Below are 25,880 nucleotides of genomic sequence, written 5' to 3' on the forward strand. Positions count from 1 at the left end.
GGGTGGCTCAGCGGTTTAGCGACTGCCTTTGGCCCAGGGCGCGATCCTGGAGTCCCGGGATCGAGTCCCACGTCAGGCTCCCGGCATGGAGCCTGCTTCTCCCTCCTCCTGTGTCTCTGCCTCTCTCTCTCTCTCTCTCTCTCTATGTCTATCATAAATAAATAAATCTTTAAAAAAAAATACACTAAGCTGGAAGATCTATTACTGTGGAAAGCGTGTGAAAGGGTAGAAAGGGCAGCCTAAGACAGGATATAAAAATTGGGCCGTGTCCCTATAACATAGGGGGGCAGTTCACAACTCTGGTCATGATGTTCAAAACTGTAAATCAAAGAGGTACATTATTATATATTATATATCCATTTGTTGATACTGCTTTTCTGATTAGAAGATACAGAGTCACTTTAGGTAACTTCCATTTAATTTAACATTTATTTTCATTTTATATCCAGATGTCACATTTTCTACATTAAAATATAATCATGCTGACTCCCCCCACCCCCTACACCCTCAGAGAAAAAAGTGAAGAACTTTACACAACTGGAAAGATGGAATGCACAAAGAAGTTGCTATTGCACCAAGTAACAAGGAACACAAAGAGACCAAACAGTAGACATAGCCGAAGTGCATAGAAGACAGCTCAGGGCTCACAGCAAGGAGCGAGAATTAAAAGGCTAAAGCTTTTAAATGCTATCACTTGTGCCACAAAGATTACCCTGAAAAGGTAGAGATGGGTCAGAAAACAGGACCAAATAGGGGATCTTCCAAAGACTGCTAACAGAGTTTAAAATATCCATTCACAGAAGAGCTTTCTCCTCCCCACCTTGCCCTCAGCATCTGGTAAACACTTTAGAAACTTAAACCACTCTTAACATGTCAGAATGTAGAATGCATATGGGTTTTTCTTTCTTCTTTTATTGTACCCCAACTCTTTCAAAGCAAGTTCTATTAGTTATTTTAATTATGATTCCTCTGCAGGGAAACACAGTACGGATCATTAAGACAAGGCATCTCACTACTATCAGATCAATGCCAGCTGTGCAATAGCTGCAGGATTCTGTGTTACTCAGAAGGAGGGAGAACAGTAAGACACAGGAGTCCCAACTCATAAGGACTAAAGAGAAAAAGGAAACTCCTTTTCTAATCTAGTCATTAAATAGGAAAGAGCAGGTGGACAGTAAAAACCATCTGCTTAGAGCAGCAGCACAGACCTATGGGCACAGCAACAATCCAAAACTCAAATGCTCAGGGAAGAGGTCTTGGCTCTACAGAGAGGAGGCTTCTTTCAGACCTGATCCTAGCTCTAACTTGGAGATCAAAGCATTATAACTTCAGACAATGATAACTCTTGAGGGGGCTGAGAGGTAAGGTCGAGGAGACCATATAATGAAGACATTATTAGGCAACTAACTACAACACTATGTACAAACACACACATCCATAGGAAAATTGTACCTCCATCCCTGCAGCTACTTTTAAAAAAGCACTGATGATCCAGGTTTTCTGAACAGGGGATATTTTAAAGTCTGTTAGAAGTTTAAAACATTGCAACACTGGCACAATATGTTACCTATTCTTTGTTTTTAATTACAGGGTAACAAGGTAAACTCCAACACAAAGATGGGGGGATGGGGAGTGCAAAAGGAATAAAGAAAACAGAACCAGTATTTCACAAGTGTATCGAGCCAGCGATGAAGTAGCAGCTAATGCTTTGCAGAGTCTCGAGGGTAAAATTCACTCAGCGTGCTCTGAGGGATCCTCTTCAGCATTTCTTTGGGGAAGATTCGGAGTAGTTGCCAGCCAATGTCCAAAGTCTCATAGACAGTGCGGTTTTCATAAGGACCTTAGAAAAAAATTGAAATTGAATGAATAAAGGCAAACTACTTGCAACTTATCAGTGTTATTATTTATTCCACTGTATGACTACTATAGGCATAAAAAGCAGTTAGGTCTCCTAACACTGGATGCAACCAAATGCGTAGGCAAGGGTTCAAAGAGTTAAGTACCATTAGAAATCAGAGTAAAGGGCGAGGCCTGCAAGCTAGAGGCAGCAGGCCATCTAGTGTGTATGGGACAACTCTGTGGACACCTGGGTAGGATTCTAAATACCTGGAGTAATGAAAACTAGACCCAGCGTTTTGTCTATGGATTGAAAAAGGCAGTTTTCCAGGAACAGAGGATGACTGCCACCTGAACACTTTGAATAGGTCAGCTGTTTTCAAAGTTGTTACTAGCTACTCTTAATAGCAGAGTCATCATTATTCTGCAAATAAATTTAATTTCTTAACCAAGGAATCAGTGCCTGAAATTCTGGGTTTTTTCTCTACCAGAAGAATTTCAATTTTTATCTTTTTAAGGTATTATAGTTTTCCATTAAAAAATTATACATATTTTGTGGGGTTTGGTGTTAATAAAACATGCATCAAATAAATATAAGAGTGTAGTGTGATGCATTATTCCAAAGTTAACACAACTACTGGTACTAGTTGAGTACCAGTAAGGTCAGAACTAGTGGGAAGGGAGAGACCAGTCAAAATAGCTTGAAAACTATACATGTGCTATGTAATGAAAATCATTACAGTCTTTTCACTAGAGGGACTAGCAATAGAATTAATAATAAATTCAATCAGGAAAAACGATGAAAAGGCTGGCACTAACAACAGGATGATGGGACAAGGGTTTGGAGTAGGTCTTAAGACTCAAAGTGTGGTCAGAGATCAGCAGCTTTCCGCATCACATGAGAAACTTGTCTAGAAACAGGATCTCTGGCCCTATCCAGATCTACTGAATCAGAATCTGCAACTTAACAATCTCCCCAGTTGATTCAAAAGCATATTAAAATTTGAGAAACACTGGACTAAGGTTCAGTAATGGAAGTGAAACCAGAACAGGATATTTTAAATAAGAAAAGCAGAAATCAGTAAATATTTGGTCACTGGGAATTAAAGGAATAAAGTTATGAATAGGGATCCCTGGGTGGCGGCAGTTTGGCGCCTGCCTTTGGCCCAGGGCGCGATCCTGGAGACCCGGGATCGAATCCCACGTCAGGCTCCCGGCATGGAGCCTGCTTCTCCCTCTGCCTATGTCTCTGCCTCTCTCTCTCTCTCTCTCTCTGTGACTATCACAAATAAATAAAAATTAAAAAAAAAAAAAAAGTTATGAATAATGCCCAATTATTGAGCTTGGGCTAGGTAGGATAATGTTCATGCAGGAGGTAGACAAAATGAAAAGGGAATCACTAGCCAGGTGGCCAGCTTAAAAAACAAAAACAAAAAACTTTGGGTTCTGACCACTCTGAGCCTGAAGAGATGGCAGCATGAACAAAGGTATCCTAGTTGGCCATGTGGGATTAGAACTTCAGAAAGAGGGTATCACACACAGCAATTCAGTCACCAGCATAGAGAAAAACTCAATGCTGGAGAGGAGGAGGAGAAAGCACAGAAAGAACAGGGAGTTAGGCCTTTGAGAACACAAACAATGAAGGAGCAGGAAGATACAAAATCAGAAAAGGAGATGAAAATAAGCTGATCTGAAAAGCCCCAAATTCCCAAAGCAAGAGGAGGTCATTGCAGAGAGGTAAGGAGGAAAGAAAACCAGCAACGGAGGTGGAAGAGAAGGCAGCCAAGTATAAGGAAGGGAAAAATTCAGTTGGAAGCTAAACAGACTATGAAGTTGGAGGCAGAGAGGAGGGCGCCAGAGAGCTAAGTGCAAAAAGACATGAGTTGAAGAACGCTCTTCTCTAATCAGAAAGAAAATCATGTAGAAACCAATGCAAATGTGGGAAAGAAGTCTTCAAAACTATACATGATCTTGTTTGTGTTTGTAAGAAAATAGTCATCTTACCCTGAGCAATGAAGTTCCGCTCAAACTTCTGCAAAAATTCCAAGTAAAGAAGATCATCTGAGGTAAGGGCTTCTTCTCCAACTACGGCTTTCATGGCTTGTACATCCTTACCAATAGCATAACAAGCATACTAAAGAGAAAAAAATATTTATATGAATGCAGATAAGATTTTATAAATGTTAGCAATAATCCGGGCTATATATTAAGAGTATCTGTAGCTATCTTCTTCACAAGAGACCACAAACGGAATTTCACATTTACAAACACAATTCACATAAAGTTCATATGAAAGTATCAGAAAGATTTTATTATTAAGTAGTCTCATTGAGAAAGGAATCTTCAGGCATGTAGTCCATGGGCATTACTAACACTCTCTAAAAAATATACTTCCTCAATATGTCAATCAGCTTCCATTTTATAGAGCACTTGAAAGTCAGAACTCATACCACAGAGAAATCTACTTGAAGGTCAAGAAAAATATCCATGGTACGAGTAAAGTTTACCATTTCAAAAGTATCCTTTTTTATTTATGCTTGGTGTACACTCTCATACAATCAGAGAAACCAAGGATTTCATAGAATATATAAAGCTGTATGTATCCCTTAGTGTTCTAGTCACTGCTTCATTTCTAAAGTACAAAATTAGAGAAGATTTTCAGGACTATTCTAATTATTATGGTTAAAATGGCCTTATGGCTTGTTTTTGTTTGTTTTTTTTATTTTTTATTTTACAAATTACTTGTACAGCATTAGATGTGGGTTTCAAGCATATTTTAATCTTGCTTATCAGCATCTATCCTTATTAAAAAAAGGACTGCTTGCTTGATTCTAATGAATGATTATATATTCTACATGTAACCTATACTAAAATTCTACTTGGATGGGGAATAAGTACAGTGATATGGGAGAAAGATAAGAGATATAAGACAGCAGAAAGAATGGACTACGAAAGGTATTCTTTTCTTTAAGCACCATCCTTAAAAGGATATACCTACCAGCTGGTTAGATACATCGGCATGATCCTTTCTGGTCATACCTTCTCCAATAGCAGATTTCATTAACCGTGATAACGAGGGCAGCACATTAATAGGTGGGTAAATCTTGCATAGAACATACGGGAAAAAATACATTTAAGAACAAACTCAAGAATTACCAGTAGTAAAGAAACATTTTGAAACTCATTATTATCCCTTAAATTATAAAAAAACTGATGTTTCCTAGAGGGGTTCTAATATCTTTTGCTAGTAAGAAAATGAAGTGAGACTTTATGGCATAGTATTTCTTTAAGAATCAAACTCAAAAAATGAAGTCTACAAAAAGCAATATAAGATGATATTTTTTTCAGTAGATTTTCACTAGATTTTTAACATTTGCCTATAGCATCAAATCTAAACAGCCTTCTGAGCTCTAACTCATATGATGACATACCAAATAAAAAGATTAGCAGTAATTCCACCTAAAAGCTAATAGAAGTCGGCATCTGTTACAGAACCATCAATCTTTTTTTGATTATTCAGTCATTAAAAAAAAAGAAATCTTGTCATTTAACGACACGGATAGGCCTTGAGGGGATTATGCTAAATGATATTAGTCAGACAGAAAAAGATAAATAGTATTATGATCTCACTTATATGTGGAACCTAAAAAAACCCGTGACCTTATGGATAGAGAGAGCAGACAAGTAGCTGCCTGAGACAAGGGCTGGGCAAAATGGGTGAAGGGGGTCAAAATGTACAAATTTCCAATTACAAAATGAAATGTCATAAAGATGTAATCCAGAGCATAGGGACTATAAGTATGCATAATACTGTATTATGTATCTGAGAGTGCTAGGTAAAGTTCTTTTTTTTTTTTTTTAAGACTTTATTTATTTATTCATAGACACAGAAAGAGAGAGAGAGAGAGGCAGAGACACAGGCAGAGGGAGAAGCAAGCTCCACGCAGGGAGCCCGACGTGGAACTCGATCCTGGGTCTGCAGGATCACACCCCAGGCTGCAGGCGGCGCCAAACCGCTGAGCCACCGGGGCTGCCCTAAAGTTCTCATTGTAAGGAAAATGCACTTTGTAATTATGTGTACTGATGGATGTTAACTGGACTTACAGTGATCATTTTGCAATATATATCAATATCAAGTCATTACTTTGTACAGCTAAAGCTAATATAATGTTAATTATATATCAGTAAAAAAAATAAAAATGTATTTTTTTATATTAATAAGGTTGGTAGATATTACTATGGAAGAGAAGACCCATAAAAGTTCTTTGAGACCACTAACTCCATTTTAAGGCACAGTACAGAAAAGTGGAAACTTAATTCTTAATACTGCTACTCTTAATCACAACAGGATTTTGGTATATAGAGATGGCAATTACATGAGAAATGAGTTATTATTTTCTAAAAAAATAATTCCTAGGAGTGAAGTCAAAGTCACTAATCCCTAAGGATGACTGGAGAGCCAATGTTTAAGCTTCATAGTACTGCTGAAATGTCACACACCTGTCTGTTGTGTAGTTGCCTGTCCACGTAGATCTGCCCCTCGGTAATATATCCAGTCAGGTCAGGGATGGGGTGAGTGATATCTACCAGAGAAGACATCTGACATTAGTCACAGTGTCCACAGCATACAAACAAATCCACAGGAAGTGAGTGTGCATTACCTACAGCATTGCATAAAATGGTGCTCTTTAAAATAATTTTCTGTGATAAAAGAAAAGTGCTGTATCTGTGCTAATATGTTAAGCCACCAGACAAATGTGGCTACTGAGCACTTGAAATGTGGTTAACGTAAGCAAAAAACTTTATTTCAAATTTCCTCTAATTTTAGTGAACTTTAGAATTTAAACAGCCAAATGTAGCTAGCGGTTATCATATTGGATGGTATTACTTACAGAGTTGCAGCACAGTTAGATACGTATTAGCACATAAGGTAATTCAGCTTTCAGAAAAAGTACCATTTCTCCTAGTTATTTCTCCCCAAAATATAAATAGAACTCCATTTTAAACACAAAGTTCCCTAGCAGAGGATTGCCAATTTAATATATATTGAAAAAACATTCTTAGTTCATAAGCTATTTCAGATGGATACACACCATTTCAATATGGAAAATATAGGAATGTTAGATGAACAAAATTCCACTATGCGGTCAGCACTAAAAAAGTTCTATAAAGCAAGATGTTCCTAAGTTGGTTAAATTACATAAAGTAATTTCTTAGGTACTTTCTTGGAACAAATAATGTTCGTGTCAGAGACAGTGTAGTGTGAATTACCAAATCAGACTGCCTGGGTTCTAAAGCTATCACTTCTTAACCTCAATAGATTACTTTAACCTCCATGTGCCTCAGAGTACAGCATTTACCTGAAAGTTGCTACGAGGATCAAATGAGGTTAATACTTGCAATGTAAACAGTGTTCAATTATAATGAGTTATTATTGTTTCTGAAAATGCCTTGTAAAAGTGCTTTCTAAACGTTGAGATAAGGACAAAAAAGGAGAATAGAAGAGGAATACTGACTGGTTTCATCTCCAAGCATACACTCAAATAGGCACTGCACCGTGTGCTTTCACATACAAAATAAAACAGAGTCATTTTCAATCAGCCTCTGGTGATCACTCTGTCCCTAAAGTCTTGGTGGCATTTACTATTTGTGCTCTTCATCTGATACTTAAGCTACCTTAATTTATTGGTGCATGTACATAAAAATATCCAACTAGATTAACTTATGTTAAATAAGAGACTGAATTAAAAAAAAAAATTTCCTCATATCTAGATCAGTGTCCCACAAATAGCAGACATTCAACAGTAACCTAATAAATGAAAACTGAAAATTCTAATTACAAAGAAAATTGTTTTTCTTCTTCCATAAAAGGAAGATTATTATTATTTTTTAAGATTTTATTTATTTATTCATGAGACACACAAAGAAAGAGAGGCAGAGACATAGGCAGAGGGAGAAGCAGGCCCCATGCAGGAAGCGCCATGTGGGACTCAATCCCGGGACTCCAGGATCGTGCCCTGAGCCGAAGGCAGACACTTACCCACTGAACCACCCAGGCATCCATAAAAGGAAGATTATTATGGGCAGTTTACAAATGAAAATTTTCATTTAGAAACAAATCACTAGTTAAGAAATTCTCAAAGGATAAGCCCTCCAAAGAATTTCAACTCCAAAACAAATGAACATAGGGGGAAAATGCAAACGAAGAAACAGACTCTTAACTACAGAGAAGAAACTGAGGGTTACTGGAGGGGTGGTGGGTAGGGGGATGGGTAAAATAGGTGATGGGGATTAAGAAGGGCACTAGGGATGAGCACCAGGTATTGTATGTTAGTGATGAATCACTAAATTCTATACCTGAAACTAATATCGCACTGGATGTTAATTAACCAGCTGGAATTTAAGTAAACACTTGGAAAGAAATTTAAAAATTTCAACTCAAAAACATAGATATTCTTAGAATCAAGTCTTTACAATGATTAGGTCTGCTCTAATCCAAAGACCAAAAACTTACCATCATTTGGCATGGTGAGAATAGGGATTTGAGTAATGGAACCATTTCTACCTTCTACTCGACCAGCGCGTTCATATATTGTAGATAAATCTGTATACATGTAACCTGGGAAACCTCGTCGACCAGGAACCTCTTCCCTGGCTGCTGAAACCTGACAGTAACACAAGAAGGAGAAAGTCACATACTAGAATATGAAAAGAAAAGCTTAGAACACGTTTGCCTGAACATGCTCAATCACAAAGTTGGAAGCATCATCTTTTAATTTTAAATACTGTCTCTAGAAGAAAATTTAAAAATTTACCAATACAAGTTCAGATTATTCTGCAACAAAAACGTTGACAACTGGGGACCAAAAGTTTTTTGCTACAGTCATATCACCATAATGAAAATCTTCAATAACTTGCTAGAAAAAAATCTGCTTGCAATTTTATAAATCAAAGGAAGTTATTTTAGAACTAGAAGAACATTCTTAGTTCAAAGATCTATTTCATGCCATGGATCTTGCCATATTAATGTAAGCTAATAATAAAAAGGTCAAAAGGGAAGGAAATATATACCAGGAATCGTTTGATGCAGTTTACATATTTAATTTAATCCTCACAATCCTTCCAAAATGAGGAAGGAAATGTTGTTAACCCCAATTTACAGTTGGAACCAAGGGTCAGTTAAATAATTTCCCAAAATTACAGAGCCAGGAAGTCCATTCATTGCACAACATAATAGTTATGAACAGTCTTTCTCCTGGAGACATGAACATTACATTACAGCCAAACCCTAAAAGCATTAAGCCCAACTTTTAGGTGCTACTCAAAGTGTGGTCTGCAGGCCAGCTTTTATTAATGTGCAATGAGATAACACAGAAAGTAGGGTAAGCATTTGAAAAACTCTAATGGCAATCTAAGAATAATTTTGTCTGTTGAAATTAGTTAAAAAAAAAAAAATCCAGGCTTATAAGTTGTATATCTTCTTTAAAACATGCCCTTTTCTACTAACTCATTTTAATCGTACTTTAGAAAATTACTGGTCTGTGATGGATGGAAAAAAAGTCCTTTACAGGAAAAGGACTGCAACAGAGTAAGATATGGTGATAGATCTCAGGGACTTTTAAGAAGCTACATATTTATGTAGCAGGTCTCTTCAAAGTCTTTTTTCCCCTTTTCACATGTTTAAAAGAGTAACTTAACCAAAATTTCAATAACTTGTATTATAATGAACACTCCAAACTTCTGGGTGTAACTGCTAGAATCTTAACACCTAAATAAACACCAAGTTTTCTAAAGGAAAAAAGTTCTAAACAGGGTGCTGTTAGAGTATGCTCTTCATTTATTCAAATACTAACATTATTAAAAATGAAATTCTGAAGAGGGTTAAAAATTGACAATCTGGACAAAGAACATCCTGGGAGAGTAACTGAACAAATAGCTTGCATCATTCATTCCCTTTTAGAATAAATTCTTAAATGCATAGAGATGTGACAGTATGACTAGGCTAATGATTTATTTATTTATTTTTTTTTATAGGCTAATGATTTAAATCTCATAATCATTTCAACTAAGTTGACAGTTTTCCTTCTCAATTAATTAAGGTATTCTACTAATATATGAGTGAATTTAAAAAAAACATGATTAAAGAAAAATGAAAACTAAAGAGACACGATAACTAAAGAGACACGATAACTCTGAAAAGTAATCCATTTTGAGAAAAAAGTTACCTCTCGAAGTGCTTCTGCATAAGAACTCATATCTGTTAGGATAACCAATACATGTTTCTCACATTGATAGGCCAGAAATTCAGCTGTAGTTAGAGCCAAGCGAGGAGTGATAATTCGCTCAATACTGAAATGGAACATTAAGTCCTTTGTTATTCCAATAAAAAGGCCAAAGACAAAATAACATGATTCTGGAAATTACAGTCTCCCTTCAAAGTTTATCTTATTTTATTTTACTTTATTTTATTTATTTATAAGATTTTATTTATTTATTCATTAGAGACACAGAGAGAGAGAGAGAGAGAGAGAGAGAGAGGCAGAGACACAAGCAGAGGGAGAAGCAGACTCCATGCAGGGAGCCCAATGTGGGACTCAATCCCGGGTCTCCAGGATCACACCCTGGGCTGAAGGCGGCGCTAAACCGCTGAGTCACCTGGGCTGCCCTCTCTTCAAAGTTTTAAATAAATTCTGGGAAACTTAAATATGTTTAAGTTTTTAGTAAATAAATTTATTTTAATAAATAAGAAAGCAATTATTACTTTAGAAGTAAGCAATCATATATTATATATTTTCATAAGAATTACTTAATGCTACAAAGTTAGAATATTTTAGAAATGGGTCCATAATTATTCAAATTATATCCCTCTCAGGATCCCTGGGTGGCTCAGCGGTTTAGCGCCTGCCCTTTGGCCCAGGGAGTGATCCTGGAGACCCGGGATCTAGTCTCACATCGGGCTCCCTGCATGGAGCCTGCTTCTCCCTCTGCCTGTGTCTCTGCCTCTCTCTCTCTCTCTCTCTCTCTGCATGTCTCTCATGAATAAATAAAATCTTTTTAAAAAAAAAATTACATCCCTCTCAAAACTGAGAGAGAAACAGGGAGGGGGGGAAAAACAAGAGTGGCTAGTTCTCAGCCAAGAACTAGAGAGAAGGAAAAGAATCATTTATTGAATATGGTCTGGGTACTAGATAACTTACAAGTATTCTCTCATTTAAGAAGTACAATAACTATATGAGACAAGTATTATTCGTCATACTTTCTGAAAGAGAAAACTGAACTTCAGAGCCTACATGATTCATCAAAAGCCAAGTAACCAGCAAGAAATAGAGCTGTATTTAATTAAACACAGCTCTCCCACTCCTAGCCCCATGTTGCTTTCACTGTAACATTTTACTTTCCTTGCCTTAAGTACCATTTTTTATCTGAAGCCTGAGTGAACAGAAAGAAATAGCTCTATTTACTTACGTTGGGTCATTAGCCAAGTTCAAAAAGAGGCAGACATTGTCCATTGAGCCATTTTCTTCAAAGTCAGATTTGAAGAACCGGGCAGTTTCCATGTTTACCTAAATAGCAATGAGTTCATCAGTGCTGGGAGAAGAAAAATTCTCAGTATTTCTGAGGAAGGCTCATCTATGGATCTACACTATTCCTTCTTTTGAAATTTCAAGTACCTCCAAAATTTCAAAATTTCAAAAACAAAAGCCAACAGAGTAAACAGCCTGCTTTGGGCATAAAGAAAATTATTCTTAAATTTTATAGTCAATGTTAAATTTTAATCCTGAGTTTACCCAAAATGCCAAGTTGTAACTCCTCTGCCTAGAGATAAATCCAAGTATGTGTGTTTTGTTTTCTACACTGTTCTAATAAAATAAACAATCTTATTTGTTACACTAAAACAAAAAAATACTTACACCCATAGCAGCAAATACAATTGCAAAATTTTCCTCACTGTAGTCCACCACATCTTTGGATTTCTTTACCAAACCAGCCTGGCGACAGATCTGAGCTGCAATCTGATGAGAAAGTACAAAAGAACTGAGTTGAGCTCTAAAATAACATTTCTACATCAAAATAACTTTTATCCCAAACTTTTTGGAATTGCAATTACATATATGAAATAATGTTCTAAAGGACTTTACCCAAAAAAAGCTATTTTGTATTTTTGTAAAGATTTGTAAGAGTAAGCAAGAATATAGATATCAGGCATGGATAAAGATTCAATTTAATTTGATTATATAAACAGTAACATTGAGTATTATTGAAATGGGTATTAGGTACAAGTGAGTATTGCTGAAAACCTCTTATTTGGCTTCTTACTAATAAATGAAGCATTTAGAAATTCTCCCTTGTTAAATTTCACACCAAACAGAGCCTACCTAGCTCTCACCTCATTGTGTGGTAAGCCAGCAGCAGAGAAGATTGGAATTTTCTGCCCCCGAGCAATACTGTTCATGCCATCTATGGCTGAAATGCCAGTCTGAATCATCTCCTCTGGGTAGATTCGACACTGAGGATTGATTGGCTGGCCTAATGCATTTCCAAAAGAGAAAATTAAGACATTAAGATTTTCTTTCTTCTCTTAGAAAATCAGTTATTTTTTAAAATCTGAAACTGTTTAAGAAATTTTCCAATAGTCTTTTGTAGACTCACAAAACACATGGTAGCAGAATAAATTCCTAAAATTAAATAAAAGTATGCAAATAAGAGAAAAATCCTAATTTAGAAGCCATTTACATTTGAAAACTATCTACATTTCAGATACACAATACTTTATAATATCTTAAAATATTTTATATAAAATTTTAAGATGATTTCTAGAAAACAAATTTATTAAACATTAGAGCAATTAATATGGACCATATTGGTCATCTATTTAAAATATCACAAAAATCACTATTTGACAAAGATATAAAACAGAAGCTATTTTCTTCAAAAAACAGAAACCCATTTATCATCCTACCCATGATGTCAAGGAAGTCTTCAGCCAGTACAACAGGACCTCTATCGATGGGTTTTCCTGATCCATTGAAGACCCGACCTGTGAAACAGTAACAAGACAGGACAGAATGGACTATGACTCAAATAGGTGTAATTTTTAAGAAACATCCCATGGAATTATGTTTAAAAGAAAACAGATCTCTGCTCAGAATGCATAATAACATCCATTTACCAAGCATATCCTCAGACACTGGTGTTCGAAGAATATCCCCAGTAAACTCACAGGACGTTTTCTTGGCATCTATACCTGATGTTCCCTCAAATACCTATTGAGAAAGACAAGTAATCAGAAGGGCAAAAGGAATTTAGACTGTAAGTACTTAATTATTATTTGTCTGTTCAACAGCCCATATAAAAATACATAAGGGGATACTATTTTCAATATAATGAACAAAGAGATGTCCATGGTGATGAACCAAATTGCCAACCTATCTATAGACCAAGGATCATGACTCTAGTCCACCTCCATCAAGCTAAGAATGTTTTCACATTTTTAAAGGGTTTAAAAAAACAAAAAAGGAAAAGGAAGAAGAATATGCATCAGAGACCTTAAGTGGCCTCACAAAGCCTAAAATATTTATTATCTAGCCTTTTACAAAAATCTTGCTGACCCTTGCTCTAGATCACTTTTTAGGGGAATACGTATTTGAGAAAACTGGCATTTCCTATAATTCGTAACATTAAAAACTAGGTATTATAAGAGACAACTTAAAGAAACAGACTCAGATCTTGTTTTGTTTTCATCCCATAACCTATAAATTCTGCCTTTCATCTCTCTCCTTCCATGTAATTATCTGCTTTGTTTTATCCATTTAAAAAAAAAAAAAAGGTTATTCGCCAGTGGCAGTGGAGCTGTTGGGCTAGAATGGATACAGGTAGCCAACATTAGGCAAGACAACGAGAAAAAATATTTTCTCCCCACAGCCAGTAATCAGTCTCTAAAGACAGACTTACGTTACAATCTCTAAAAAAGGCAAGAGGTGTTCCTTATATTTTTGTTCAACTGGCCAGGTTTTGAAAGTGATACTTACCTGAACCACTGCTTTGGAACCACTAACTTCTAGAACTTGCCCACTTCTCTTTGTGCCATCTGGTAATGTCAAGTGGACAATCTCAGCATATCTGGGAAACTATACAGGAAAATATAAAAGATCAATAACCAATATTTTAAAACTCCCCATATTACTCTATATGCTCCCCCACCCCCCCTAAACCACACAGATATATACTAAGAGTCTATAACATCCTCAGGTAACATCTTTAAAATACTTAAACACTGGCACATAAAATGGTAAACACAGCATAAGGTCCAGAGAAAGCTCCATAAAAATAGAGCAATTAAATTTTTCTCCCATGTATATGTTTTAAACTCTGAGACTAAAGAAAAGGCATAAAACTTAACAATAACCATGTTCCCACTACTCAGAACTGATGTTTGCTTCTGGGCCGTTTGTATACTCACCTGTATACTTTGTGGGGAGGCAATAAAATTGCAATTAAAAATACAATAATTGCTATCATAAGATAAATGCTCACCCCTCAAATTCTCCTAGCCAAATATATATTCCTCTTCCACTTTTAGTATTTTAAAATACTAAAAGGTTTTCAAAAATAGATTTTAGTGTTCTATTTACATAAATGGCAACATACTAAATATATCATCCTGCAACTTTTCATTTTCTTCACTTGGCATTTTATAGATTCTGTTATGTATGGTAATATTTACCTCATTTTTTTCAACATAATCTGCTGAAAAGTGCATCACTACTTTGAGTGATATGAAGGTAAATACCTGTCAATTAAAATATGGTGCACCACTGTGAAACTTTTGATTGTGGAGATGCTAAGGTGAATAAATGGGTATCTTAGAATTAATGTTAAAACAAAACAAATGTAGTTGAAATCAAATGACACATTTTATTTAATTGTTCTCTACCAATGGAGTTCAAGGTTGTTCCAAATTTACACTATACAAATGTGCTATGAGAGCATTCTAACATGTGGCTCCTCATGCCATATGTTTTCCCTAAGGTATCTGGTTACCAAGTGGTGGGCTACATAAAGGCTATGCCCGTTCTTTAAATTTTCAAATTACTCCGCAAAGGAACTGTATTTACAGTTTCCTGAGCAGTATACGAAAATCATCTTTTCCTTACATTGATGCCAATCTTGTATTATTAAACTTTAATTTCTGCCACTTTGATAAAATAAAAAAAAAATAGCATCTATTCAACTTGCACTTTCCTATTTTTCCTAATACTGAACAGCTTTTCATGCTCATTGACAATTCAAACTTCATTACCTACGACTGGCTGGTATCTCTTATTCACTTTTCAAGTGGATCTGCTTTTTCTTTAATGTGTAGGAGTTTTATAGATTCTGGATATTAATCCTTTTTGTAAAACATGTGCTTCCACCGTTTCTTGTCTTTTAATTTTGTTTATGGTATCTCATCATACAAAAGTTTCAAAACCTTTTATGTAATAAAATGACTTGTCTTCCTTTATGATTTGTGCCTTTTGTGCCTTGTTTAGGAAAACCTTCTAATCTAAATTCATACAAATGGTCTTCAGTTTTGTCTTCTAATAGGTTCTTCAGGTTTAGGCTTTTAATCCAATCGGCTTTGTTTGTGGTATGCAATTTTATTTTTCTCATTTTCATTCTTTCTCACATAGAAAGCCAATCACCCCAATACTATTTGCTAAGCAGCACAACATGTCCCCCCATTGACTTGTAATGCTGCTTTTACCATTTACCAAGTCAAATATCCAGAGTGACAAGACCCGGTTTCAGGGTGCTTAATTTTGCTCCAGTGATACAACTGCTTATACCTGCACCACATCTTTAATCTTAATTACTTTATCCCTAACTGATTCTGTTGCCTAGTGGAATCAATATATTTACCACTCAGTCTTTTCATTCATGAAGGAATCTCCAATTATTTTAAGTCTTCCTTTATGCCTTTCAACAAAGTTTTATGGTTTTCTATAAATAATGAGCTACGGTATACACAACACTCCTGATTTCTGTAGACTGACTGTGTCCAGCAACTCTGTGTTATACCATTGTTTCTAATAGTTTGCCCACTGAATGCCTTGGGTTTTCATTAATTTTAAGACCAAGATATGATGACAGCTGGCCCTTTTCCCTCCTAACACCTTTATTTGGTTCCAAATACAAAGATGGACAGTGGTGGTGACAACCAGACATCCTCATCTTATTGCTGATTTAAAGGAGAACGTTAACCAGAGTCTCTCCTTAAGTATGTTGTTTGCTATAGGTTATGGCTGGATATCTTGTAAGAGGTTAAGTATATTCTACTCCATATTTCCAAAAGATCTTTTTTTTTTTTAAAGAAATGAGTAACTTTATCAGACACTATTTTTATCAAGAAGACTACAAGCTCTTAATGAACTGAGTATTAAGCTAAGTTACTGATATATTTCCTAACATCAAATCATTTTTGTATTACTAATTCTATTTGTCATAATTCCAGTGATTTTTTTTTCCATAGTTATTTTTGCTTAACTCCAATATATGGCTGTACTTTTATTAAGAATTTTGGAATCTGTGTCTCTAAGTGAGGATAATTGTCCTTCTTTTCTAGTACACCCTTTGCTTTGGAAAGCAAAGATACGCCAACTTTATAACATGAATTCAGTAGCAGACTCGGTCTTCTACTCTGACATAATTTGTGAAAGATTATCTACTCCTTGATCTTTTAAGTCAAAAACAAAGCCACTCTAAATCTGGTGTTATAAAGCCATTCCTACAACTATCTGTAATTTATTCGTGAGTTTTCCTCAGCTGGAGCTGTACTCCAAGCAAAAATTCATTGAAACTTTTTAAGCACTCTTAAAATTATTTCCTCAAAATGTTTTCTAAAGTCCTTCTCACTACTCTCACAGCATCCCACACTTAGACTTCATAGCACTTGCTTATTAGACGTGTTTATCTGCATTATATTTGCTTCTCCACTACATGATGTTCCACTGGGGGAGAGTCCATTGTTCACCATTATCTTCTATTCTAAGTGTTTAACATAATTGAAACATGAATATCTGGGGGGCACGTGTGAGGCTCAGTTTGACTTCAGCTAAGATCCAGATCTCAGGATCCAGGAATTTAGCCTGTGTCAGACTAAGCAGGGAGTCTGCTTGTCCTTCTCTCTCTGCCCATCCCCCTGCTCGTGCTCTTTCTCCTCTCTCTCAAATAAATAAAATCTTTAAGATTTCTGCCCGGTGCTGTGAAGAAGCAGGGCTGTACTTCCTCACATCCAGGAAAGTGCCAGAGCTGAGGTCTCCGAAATATGGTTTAGACGTCGTTTGAAGTCAACCTTTAATCAGTAACACTGACTGGGTACCTGCCATTCAGGCGTCTGATGCCCAGTGATGGGCGGTCGTCCCAGTGAGGTTTTTGTTCTGTTTTGTTTTGTTTTTTTAGTAGAATCTTTTTTATTCAGAAAAAAAAAAAATCCAAAAAACAAAAAAGTTTTCCAACCACACACAGGAGGGGTTTGGGTAGGGGGAGGTGTCTGTCCATCCAGCCCCAGCCCCCAGCCCATGTGGTTTTGGCAGCAATAAGGGGTGTGGGGTAATGGCCCAAAAATAAAAATGGTGTACGTGTGTGTCTGGGGAGGAGAGGGGTGCAAAAGTAGTGGGGAGTGGTAGGGGGCGGGGACGGACAAGGTCAGTACTGGGAACGCCGCAGGTGGGAAGCCATTTCGTAACATTTCTTGTTGATCATACCACCGTGGACACCTTCTTTGCCCATCAGCAGGACTAGCATCTTGGCAGTCATGGTGACAGTGATGTTGAAAGTGGGGAATATTTTTGTTTTCAATAACATACTAACAAAAAAGTTTCATGTTTTTAAAATATGAACCAAAAATGTTATCTAATAAAGATTATAGGAAAAAAAGGAGAAGGATTAAAAAAACAAAGAAAGCTTCCTATTTTTCCCTCAAAATTAAAAGTGTAGGATCTTCTCTTTCACAAAACATTAATGAACACCTGCCTAAATCTTGCACAAATTGCACTATATTAAGACTGAATCAAATTGTAGACTAGTTGGAGACTGTGGTCAGGAGGTAAATTTGTTCTGTTTAATCCTGAGGTTAATTTGCATAGGTACCTCGTGGGGGTTTTTTGTTTTGTTTTGTTTTAAAGATTTTATTTATTCATGAGAGGCACAGAGAGGAAGGCAGAAACATAGGCAGAGGGAAAGGTGGGTTCCCTATGGGGAGCCTGATGGGGGACTCGATCCTGGGACCCCAGGATCACAACCTGAGTCAAAGGCAGATGCTCAACCACTGAGCCACACAGGTGCCCCTGTATAGGTACCTTGTGATACACAGAAATATAATCTTAAGTGATAAAACTGAAGAGACAATGCACTTTGCCCTTTCTTTTTAGAAATGTTTTTCAATTTATGTTCTGCTTCCAGAGGAGTCACATCTCAAACATACTTCCATCATTACTTTTCTCAACAAACTAATAATTGTGTGCCTTTCCCCCTAACGCACCCCAACACTAATCAGTATAGAATTACCGTTCTAGAGAGCATACTATATAAACTATTTTTTCCTGAAGATATTTTGATCATAGAGCTCAGGTAGGAGGCTTTTCCTAGGGTATTCAATTATGGTCTGTAATCTATGATAACAGCAATAGTGTTTATAATTCTTATGTATAGGTGAGGCTAAAAAGCCAACATATAACTAAAGATCCTTACAACAAACTAAGTAAAAACTGTTCTTTGCGTTAGGTTTTTAGTTACTGTTGAGATAATTTCTTCTTGTTTATTTGTTATTTAAATACCAGTGTCACGCCCTCAAAGATAAAAGTAACTGTTCATTCAAAGACCTTAAAATTTAGTAAAAAGGACAAATACTATTAACAAATAATTAAAACTCATGGCAGTCTGTGACAAGAGCCATAAGATGCCACATAGTTATATAATAACCTAAAAGTTATAAAACACACTCACAGATTATTATTGTTTTTCCTCAATAAATCTATGAAGTACAACTGACATCCCCCTCAAATTTTTTTAAATTTGCATATCCACTACTGGAATACAGTCTTCTGACTTTTAAAACTCATCTCCTATTTAGCACTGACATTCAGACTCAAGAGTGGGTTAAAAATCATTAACATAAAATTTAAAGGACTTAGTGCCATGTTTTGTTTTTTGTTTTTGTTTTTTTTTTTTATTTTTATTTATTTATGATAGTCACACACACAGAGAGAGAGGCAGAGACACAGGCAGAGGGAGAAGCAGGCTCCATGCACCGGGAGCCCGACGTGGGATTCGATCCCGGATCTCCAGGATCATGCCCTGGGCCAAAGGCAGACGCCAAACCGCTGCGCCACCCAGGCATCCCAGTGCCATGTTTTTAACTAGATAAATGGTGAAATGATAATCATCGTGGTATTACCTTAACATGATCTAAGATCACTAGTGGACCATTGACTCCTGATACTGTCTTGTATGCTGGAAAGAAACAGAAGAATCAGCTTTAGTCAAACAGGACAACAACCTCCAATTATCTCTGCAGTATTACCAAAAAGCTCCTCTCTCTACCGCACCTATTATAAAACAGAGAAAACAGATACAAAATTTTTTTATTGAATTTATAAAGCATGCCTGTACCTGTACACCTTTTCACCGTCTACCCTCATCCAACCAAAGCATTATGCATTCTTACCATACGTCAGTCAGTCTTAAGGACCCAGGATACAAAAAAAAGGAGGCACAGAGGGGCAGAGTTATTTTAAGAGTTCCCAGTTTTATATGGAGAAGGGGGATAGAGTTAAGGTCTGCTTAACAGTGGTATAGAGGGTTTGTGGAGCAGAGCAAAATCCTAGCAGTAGTTCTTACCTAGAAGAGAAAAGGAGATGCTTTAGAGGTGACACTTAGCAAAGTAGCTAAGGGAAAGGAAAGCCTCAAAAACCTAAAGCGTAAGTGACAGAACTCACAAAGGAAATCTGAGAAAATGTCATCTGTGAGATAAAAAGCCTTCATTAAATGAGGTCATAAAAACCACAGGGAACAGAGCTTTAGGAGAGGGGAGTGACAACAGAATGAAACACCAGAGGTCAAACAAGATCCTTTAAAAAAAAAAAAAAAAAGTGTTACCGTCAGTTCAGAGGCTTCTATTTTCGTTGCAAATTACTCTCTAGCAATAACTTATCTATTAGCCTATAAGGAACTACCCAAATCCTTCATTTTAGAAAGGAGGTAGCTATCCTGCAATTCTACACCTACAAACGTCAAATATAATGGTGATCAGGTATAAAACAGAACAGTCAGGAGACAATCTAACAACATCAGAATTAACCACACTTCATAATCAGAACCGCTAAAAAAAGTAAATGTCTAAAGAAAACTTACTAGAAGGCTTTGAATAGGTGATGAAAATCTGTCAACTAATTGAGAATTTTTCACTTGTTTGATTTCTTATGAGGTCTTGGGATAGAGATTTCTGGCACAAATGTAGACTCCCGAGAATGAGGAAACCATTTACTATAGCCCACTCAGGGAGCTTACGAACTTAAAAACAATTTCTCCATCCAGGAAGCAAGTGCCCTGGTACGAATGCGGGGAGTAAGAAAGCAGTATAGGGGCACGCACTTGTTATTCACACTCATAGGACATTTAAACTTAATACCAAATATTTGCTTGAATATCTGTAATTGTAAATATCTCAACAGAGGCTCCCAAATTATTTTTTAACCTAGATAATAAAAGGCAAGTCACAAATTTAAAAAGTACTCGAATGTATGGTACTGTAAAAGAATTAGTCATTTGTTCCCTTTAAATTATAGAAAAATCTAAGCTGTTACATTTACTTTTATGAAAATCCTTCCCATTGCATGAAAATAATCTAATACTCTTGAAAATAATTCCCACCGCTAAAAAAATTTATTTGTTGTTCTCATTTTTAGTGTGTTCAAGCATTCAGTTTTTAAATGACTTTCTAAAATTGCTATATAGAAATGCAAAGGGAGCTACATTTGAAACATACTTTCTTAGAACCTAGTTTTTAAAAATATAGAAACAAGATCTCAAAACCTTCACTTAAACAGTCAGGGATAAGAGTAGGGTGTGGGCTGGTGGGGTTGGGGAGAGGATCTACCTTTGAGATTTAGAGGCAATTGTCTTGAATAAAATCTAACCAACAAAATCCTTCAGGTTCTGAGAATTCTCTCTACTTTTTCCACCATGATTTGCACCTCCTTTGAGCTTTAACCTCTACAACAAAGATGCTTCAGAATCTCATGTTTAAATTCAAGCTCATTTAAATTATGAAGTTTTGCCAGTCACAAGCAAAAGCATGACCAAGAGAAAGAAACTAGTCATTGTCTTTGCTGGAAACACTGAATCAACCTGACTCCTATTACAGAAGATTCTACTTCAATCAAAAGCAGTTTGATTTGCAACAATGTATACAGCCCTTAAAAAGCCTATAAATAATCATCCAAATTAACTGATTAATACCTACACCACTAATATATATTTAATAAGTATTTGTCAGGAATTCTCACTTAATCTCCATAACAGATCTATGAGTTAACTAATATTCCAAGTTTTAGAAGAGAAAAATGACTCCCAGAAATCAAGTAACTTGCCCAAGGACCTAAACTTACATAGTCTGGCTCCAAAGTCACTTGTTCTTTTAACTCTGTACTACAGCTCAAATTCCAAAACTGAACTGGTTGTTTTTTGTAGCCTGGTACACTCTTGTAATTATTTGCAAGAGTTACGTAGCTATACCACTCAAGATTAATTTCATGAGTCTGCAACTTTAGCTATGAAAAAAAAAAAAAACTAATGCACTGGACAGTATTTCTCTTGTGTCTACATTTTGTCACTACTGCTAAACAATGTTTCTTTAATGGTAATATAGTCGCTGGAAGTTTTTAAGCAGAAAAGGGAGAACCTAATGGAGATGCTTACTTCAGCAGCTTCCCCTCACTGCAAAGCATGGAAAATGCAAGGAGACTACTTCAGATACAAATCAGAGCTTAAGCAACACACTTGATTTAAATTAAACTGACAAAACACAAACTGAGCCAATGTTATAATTCAAACTAAATAAAAAATAATCACCAAACTTTACATCTGAAGAGTGCTTTACACTTAACACAGAATATCTTCAGACAGATTACCTCATTTCAGCTTCACAAACTGCTGAGAGGTAGGCAAGGCTGATACACCACTCTACACTAAGGCTCTGAGAAATCTGTTACTAAATAGGAGAACCAGACTTAAAACTGGTTGTTTGTTCGGCTTCTCCCCCCCGCCCCCCTCCAATTCTAAGGTTGCTAATCTATGACCTTATAATATTTCTGAACTTAGTTTACAATATAATTAAAAATATAGATGACACAGTTCCTAACATTTGTATTACAAACAGGTACTAGATGACAGTTTATATAGCAACTATAGCTCTTTTTCATGATAATAAAACTATTTAAAAAAATACGAGAAAATGATATCAAACATTACTTTTTAACTCTCGACAATATTGATAAGGACTTTCTCACCATTACCATTAACAGCCCAAAGCAGAGAGGACAGTTTCAAGTAAGGCAGCCAAAGACATTAAGCTGCTCTTCTAAAAAGTCAAAACCCATTCACATATTATACAAACATTTCTATTTACCAAAATAATGACCATTCTTCATTATGAAACTTTCCAAATGAGTACGAAGTTAGGTCTGCAAGGAATATTCAGAACTTCTGACAACAATGATACGTATTTACTTTACATGTGAACACATTTTACAACCAAAAAGTTACATCTTTTTGGTTACATCTTGATTCTGATCAAGAAGGCAATAAATATTTATGGACTAATATTTCAAAACCAAAATCTACAAAGGTTTTAAGAAGCACATGTTTTATCAGATGACATCCTCTTCCTCCTGCAGGATATGAGATTGTTCAACACTAGAAACCCCACTTAATGATTGTGAAATTTTCAAAGAGAAAATGAGGCAGTCATTGCACAAGAAGAGATCCAGTGCTCTAGCCTCCACCTTATTAGCAAAACAAAAACCCCAAGCAATCATCTTCTATTGCACAAGAACAGCACAGACCCACACCCTGACAGGTGGGCAATGAGGGAGAGGTTCTAGAAAAAGTAGGCCTTATGATTTACTTGACTTTTTACTAAGGCTATCTCTGCTTCATGAAATAAAAAACCTAAGGTTAGTTCTGATCTAAGGTCTCAAGATTATCTAATTCAAACTGTTCAGTGTCTAAAAGTTCTATATATTACTGAATTTTGCTCAAAGTTTAAACCACAATTAAGTTTTCTTTCCTTGTAAATTTAGAAATTCAACTAAAGTGCTCAAGATTATTTTAAGCCTGTGGATCTCATTTTCCATTTCTTGTTAACAGACTATAATCATGAAGTTGTTTTAAAACAGGATCCAATTTGTACAGCGGTACTGCCAATATTATTAGTCCCATTCCTTCATTCAAAAGTTCACATTAAATAACTACAATAACGTACCACCTAAGATGGTATAATCAATCTTTAGAAAAATTGAGGTTAAACAATATTTACTCAGAAACAATGAAAACTGTGGAACTAGAATCAAGAATGTGACAAATTAGAATGATATTCAAATGTAGTTAGCTGTTAGTCTAAGTATGGTATCATTTATGCTTTTTAGAATAACCAGGATACAGAAAGGCAACTCAACCAAGTGTCCCAACTCCCTATTCTGATTCCATCCCACATTAAGAATAGACTAAATTATTAGAACAAGGGGTTTAAAGGCAAGTGATAAAACAATTAATTACAAGACACCTTCTATGCGTCAAGCGCTGTACTAGGCACTGAGGATACAAAAAGGATTCCTGACTTTCAGTATGAAACATTGTATTGCAACAACTCTGTCAGGAGCAATCTCATCTGGAATTCTTTAGCCACCGGCTAAACACGCAAAGAATGCTGAAAAACCAAACTCACTTCTCTTAAGGGTTAACAATCATAGAGTACTACTTATAAACAATTGTATTATTTCAGCTGATACTCTCTGAATTGACACAGAATGAATAATTATACATAAAGTGGCTACTGCACCCTTATCATCATCTCCTAGAAGCACCACTAACGTCTATCTATTCAACCCAAAGAAAGGCAAAGCATGCAAATGCAATTCATAAAAGCAAATACGAATTGTTAGTTATAAATTTATTGTCAAAATCTATGTAAGAATGCAACATCTGTTCATTTTCCTGAAACATTCACTTCAGCTTATATAAGCCTCCAGGAGGCATTCTCTTAGATAATTCTCAGTGTAAAAATCACATCTCAGCAAACCATGGAATCAACTGTGTTTCCCTTCTTCCTCAGCTGCAGTGCTGTCATATGACCCAATGACAGATCAGGATGGGATTAGTCAGACAGGAGAGCGCGCCGGGACTGAAACCCTTCATCTGAAATTCTTTTTAACCAGTTTGCCACCCACAAACCGGCATTCTGGCAACTAACCAGAGCAAACATAGTCTCACCACCTGGGGAAACACCAGCTTTCCCAAGTTTTGAAAAGAGTCTATTTCCAGGGCTCATCCCCAATTCCTTAAGGAAGCTGCAAAGAGAACCCTATGGTTTAGTAATAAAAATCCATTTCTTTCAGAACGGCTGGGGAGCCCACTTAAAAGGCTTATTTATTAAGGTAGGGTTTTTTTGGATTTATTTATTAAGGTAATTTTTTTTCTGGATTTATTTATTAAGGTAGGTTTTTTTTTCTTTAAATAATCACAACATTTAAACATGCATATGATAAGTTTTGCATATAATAATACCGGCAAAGCTGCTTGGCTTTCCCAAGACAGCCTTGCATTTAACTGTGATAGGTTGAACTCCTCTGTAAATGAAGAGTCGACGGTAAAAAAAAAAAAAAAAAAAAAAAGGTGAGAATTAAATGGATTTTTAGGGGCCCCTGCTGGCTCAGTCCATCGAGCATGTGACCCTTGATCTCAGGGTCGTGGGCTGAAGCCCCGGGTTGGGCTCAACGCCCAGCGTGGAGTCTAGATTAAAAAAAAAAAAACAAAAAAAAAAAAACAGATTTTTAGTTTCTGCTCTGTCAATAATTAAGTGTTTAAAGTCTGGCAAGTCCCCGTCCCTCCCAGAACCTTAAGCTTCCCAGTTGTAAAATGAGAGGGTTAGACTAGATAACCTGCGGGGTACTTTTCAGCTGTAGCTTCTCTCTATCAAGGTGTGCTCGGGCGCAGCGGCCCCTCCACGGAACATCTCCCTCGGGCTGCGGGCCTGGCCTCCATCCCCGTCAGCGATCAGCCATCGCACGACGCCGGCTCCCCCCGCAGGGGCTCCTGCCCATCCCTGGAGGTCCACACCGGGGGAGGGAGACGGGAAGGGGCGCTCCCTCGACCCCACAGGCCCAAATGAGGTCAGGGGAAGACCGAGACTGAAGGGGCCAGCCGCGGCCTTCCCTCGGGGACGAGGAGCCGGGGCCCAACTCTAGGCTCCAGCGCAGGGAAGTTGGGGAGGGCGGGGCACGGGCCGGGAGCCCACCAACCCCGGGAAAAAGTTCTCGCCGCGGCTCCTGCCCTCGACCCTCCTAGGTTTACGAAAACACTAGGTACACTCAGATCTCCTCCTAGAGACAGACTAAGGGGGCGGGGTGGGCGGGGGGGGGGAGAAGCAGACCCCCTCCCCCGCTAAGCAAGTGAATGGGGAGCAAGAGGCTGAGCCAAGTAAGGAGCAAGGCAGGATTCGTCTCGTTCTCTGATACTCACTGAGGCGAGGCTGGGAAAGGTAGTTCCGGCTAACCGCCAGCGCTTGCTCCCGAGATCCCGCAACCGGCCCACTGGTGGGCACGGGCAGCTCGGGTGCGGCCCCGTTCACGATCCCCCGCATCGCCCGCAGCGCCATCTTGTCTCCTCCGTCCCGACTGGCCCCGCAGCCGCGCCGCGCAGGCGCAGATATAGCCGGGGTGGCCTAGGCTCCCGGCTCCGCCCATGCGCGCTGCGGAGCCTCGGCCTTGCCCCGCCCCCGCCCCGCC

General features: G+C 37.2%; 1 protein-coding gene across 1 annotated transcript; it reads right to left on the reverse strand.

The window, feature by feature from the left end:
- Positions 1 to 406: 406 nt before the first annotated feature.
- Positions 407 to 25,801, reverse strand: ATP6V1B2 (ATPase H+ transporting V1 subunit B2). The gene is made up of 14 exons (XM_072796392.1): positions 25,615 to 25,801; positions 19,274 to 19,329; positions 13,866 to 13,964; positions 13,007 to 13,100; positions 12,797 to 12,874; positions 12,224 to 12,363; positions 11,748 to 11,849; positions 11,302 to 11,399; positions 10,062 to 10,185; positions 8,351 to 8,501; positions 6,337 to 6,419; positions 4,835 to 4,939; positions 3,841 to 3,970; positions 407 to 1,840 (listed from the first exon to the last, which is right to left on the reverse strand). Exons 1-14 carry the CDS (start codon positions 25,748 to 25,750, stop codon positions 1,701 to 1,703), a joined length of 1,536 nt encoding a protein of 511 aa, XP_072652493.1. The 5' UTR covers positions 25,751 to 25,801; the 3' UTR covers positions 407 to 1,700.
- Between the last annotated feature and the right edge of the window lie 79 nt (positions 25,802 to 25,880).

This window comes from Canis lupus, chromosome 24 (genome assembly GCF_048164855.1).
Source record: "Canis lupus baileyi chromosome 24, mCanLup2.hap1, whole genome shotgun sequence".
Lineage (NCBI taxonomy): Eukaryota > Metazoa > Chordata > Mammalia > Carnivora > Canidae > Canis > Canis lupus.

Coding starts and splice junctions, on each gene's coding strand:
- ATP6V1B2 (XM_072796392.1), bottom strand. CDS start 25,750: ATGGCGCTGCGGGCGATGCGGGGGATCGTGAACGGGGCCGCACCCGAG. Junction 13,101..13,865: donor GTTCCAAAGCAGTGGTTCAG/GTAAGTATCACT, acceptor CTTTCTCAATAG/GTATTTGAGGGAACATCAGG. Junction 12,364..12,796: donor AGACTTCCTTGACATCATGG/GTAGGATGATAA, acceptor GAAATGCATTAG/GCCAGCCAATCAATCCTCAG.